We start from the raw sequence: 2,500 nt of genomic DNA, 5'->3' as shown, positions 1-2,500 counted from the left end.
TGGACGAGCAGCAGCAGGAGAGAGGCTCTTAGGGAGTGTCTTCACGTCTGTTGATGGTTTAGACATCCACAGCGCCGTATGGCCCGTGTTCGAACAATTGACGTAAAATACGTACTCAACCACAATGCGTGACAGCCCGCCTGAACCCTCTGCGGTGGACGCTCGGACTGACCGCGTTCCTACCACCTTTACCTACCTTCCTTTAGCCAGATTTCACAAATATTCATGCAGATTGTTTGCCGACAGTGTCATCCCAAAATGTTGCATGGATGGAACTCCATGCGCGTCCGCAGGCCGCGTAGGTCTAAAGCGGTCTGCAGGCAGCATGAGCAGGCCTTCAGCCTCCCGAACCAAAACTGGGAGCTGGTTCCACATGAGAGGAGCCTGATAGCTGAAAGCTCTGCCTCACACTCCGCTTGTAGAAAACCAAGGAACCTCCTGGAAGCAGCACTCCGAGAACCACGTGCTGCTATCAGCTCTGTGTGAGTGTGCGTGTGTGTGTGTGTGTGTGTGTGGGTGTGTGTGTGGTGTGTTAGAGAGAGAGGCCATCACAAAACCTTCACAGCTTCATGTCTGAGGTAAAACGTCTGCCGTGTGAAGACAGACGAGACGGAGCATCAATACTCCTCACTGCCGTCTGTCTCTCTCACACACACACACACACACACACACACACACACACACACACACACACACTGAGCTGCTTGAGCTGGCAGGATGTTCAAGTCCAGTTAAAGCTGGCGATGAGGAGCAGGGGGAGGAGGGGAAGACAGGTGAAGTCAGGTGAAGCCTGCGGACTCGTCTGTGGTCGTCGTGGCGACAGCAGGGTGAAGGATGTGCTGGTTAGTTACCGTGACGACAGAGAGGACACCTCGACTCGACCTTCTGCTCCGTCGCCATGGATCAACGGCAACAACCTCGCCATGGCAACCAGCCGGGGATGATGGATGACCACAAGCCGCTGCCTGTCAGAGGCGATGACATCACAGAAAGGGGGCGGGGCTAGGAGCGCTCTCGAGTACAGCTGGTTTATCTTCTAAATTGTGTGAAGCTGTGACAGGAGCCTGCTGGGTGATATCGCTCCATCGCCGTGCGTTCAGGACGTCTCACAGGAATTTCCTGGCGCAGTGAAACAAACAGGCCGTGTTTCTGTTGTCCTGCCGCCTGTAAATAAAGTTCTGTCTGTATTTCAGGTGGTGGTGTCGACCACGGTGAACGTGGACGGCCACGTTCTCGCCGTCTCCGACAACATGTTCGTACACAACAACTCCAAACATGGCCGCCGTGCCCGAAGACTGGACCCCTCTGAGGGTAGGCCTTCACTTTTCCGTCTCGGCCAATCGGCAGCGAGCGCCTCTCTCATGTCAAACCGACACGGCGAACAGGAAGTGACCTCAGACAAAGGTCACAGCAGTCTGAGGATGTTCAGAGTCACTCAGTCTGATTTGAAGAGCAGCAGAGCAACTCTTTGAACAGAAATCACCCCGGTGCATTGTGGGTAGGAAGACTGAATGCCTTCAGGTCTCCAGAGGACAGTGTGTGTGCGCGCCCGTGCCAGTGTGTGTGAGTGCGTGCGTGCGTGTCCAGGCCATTCAACCCCTTTAATTGCCCTCCTAATTAAAGAGCGTCACCATGGAAACCGGGCCTCCCAATCAGAGTGCAGCAGAGTCCCGTGGGTTTGAACCTCTCTCACTTTAAAGGCTCCAGATTCACATGAAACACGTTTTAAAGATTCAGGGGGAGGAAGAGGAGGAGGAGGAGGAGGAGGAGGAGGAGGAGCTGCTGGTGACTGCTGCTGCACTTGAAATGACACTTTCAATGAGCTGATTCAGATCAAAACTCCATGACAATCGAGAACATTTCATTCCGGGTTTAAGCTCAGCTTCCATGGTATTTCACTTCATCTTATTTTATAAGCTCTCGAAATAATAGCTGTAATGGCAACTCTTCCTCTCTGATTCACTTTTGTATTGCTGCCTGCTGTAAAGGCATCGCCGCAGAGGCTAATGCTAATGCTAATGCTAATGCTAACAAGCCCGCATCAACGTGAAATCTCCTCATCCCGAGGATCTAAATTCAAACTCTGATTTCATTTCTGTCAAAGTGAAGAGAACAGAGGGCAGCAGCTCTAATATCACACACACACTCACACACGCGCGCGCACACACACACACACACACACGCACACGCAGATGCTCTGCTTTCATTTCACTTTATAATTAATCTACAGCCTCACTTGAAAGAAGAGAGAGAAGTTAGTCATTACCGGCCAAGAGAAAGTGTGTATGTCTGTGTGTGTGTGTGTGTGTGTGGGTGTGTGTGTGTGTGTGTGTGTGAGGGTGTGTGTGTGTGTGTATGTGGGTGCGCGTGTATTCATTTTTTTCATGTACATGTTCTTGCGTGTGTGTTGGCGAACTAAAGAGGATAAAAGTCGTGACCCAATTAAATAAAAAAATTACATTATAAGTGTGTGTGTGTGAGAGAGTGTGAGTGAGTGTGT

General features: G+C 51.3%; 1 protein-coding gene across 2 annotated transcripts in view; it reads left to right on the top strand.

Moving 5' to 3' along the window:
• The window catches only part of LOC115393032 (transcription factor COE3-like), a 21,045-nt gene that overhangs the window by 10,980 nt on the left and 7,565 nt on the right, over positions 1 to 2,500 (top strand). For both annotated transcript variants that reach the window (XM_030097792.1, XM_030097791.1), the window contains exon 8: positions 1,194 to 1,311. In XM_030097792.1, coding sequence (XP_029953652.1) covers positions 1,194 to 1,311 — 118 coding nt within the window. The remainder of the gene's footprint in view (positions 1 to 1,193; positions 1,312 to 2,500) is intronic.

This window comes from Salarias fasciatus, chromosome 8 (genome assembly GCF_902148845.1).
Source record: "Salarias fasciatus chromosome 8, fSalaFa1.1, whole genome shotgun sequence".
Classification (NCBI taxonomy): domain Eukaryota; kingdom Metazoa; phylum Chordata; class Actinopteri; order Blenniiformes; family Blenniidae; genus Salarias; species Salarias fasciatus.
This window is presented reverse-complemented; position numbering and strand designations above follow the sequence as displayed.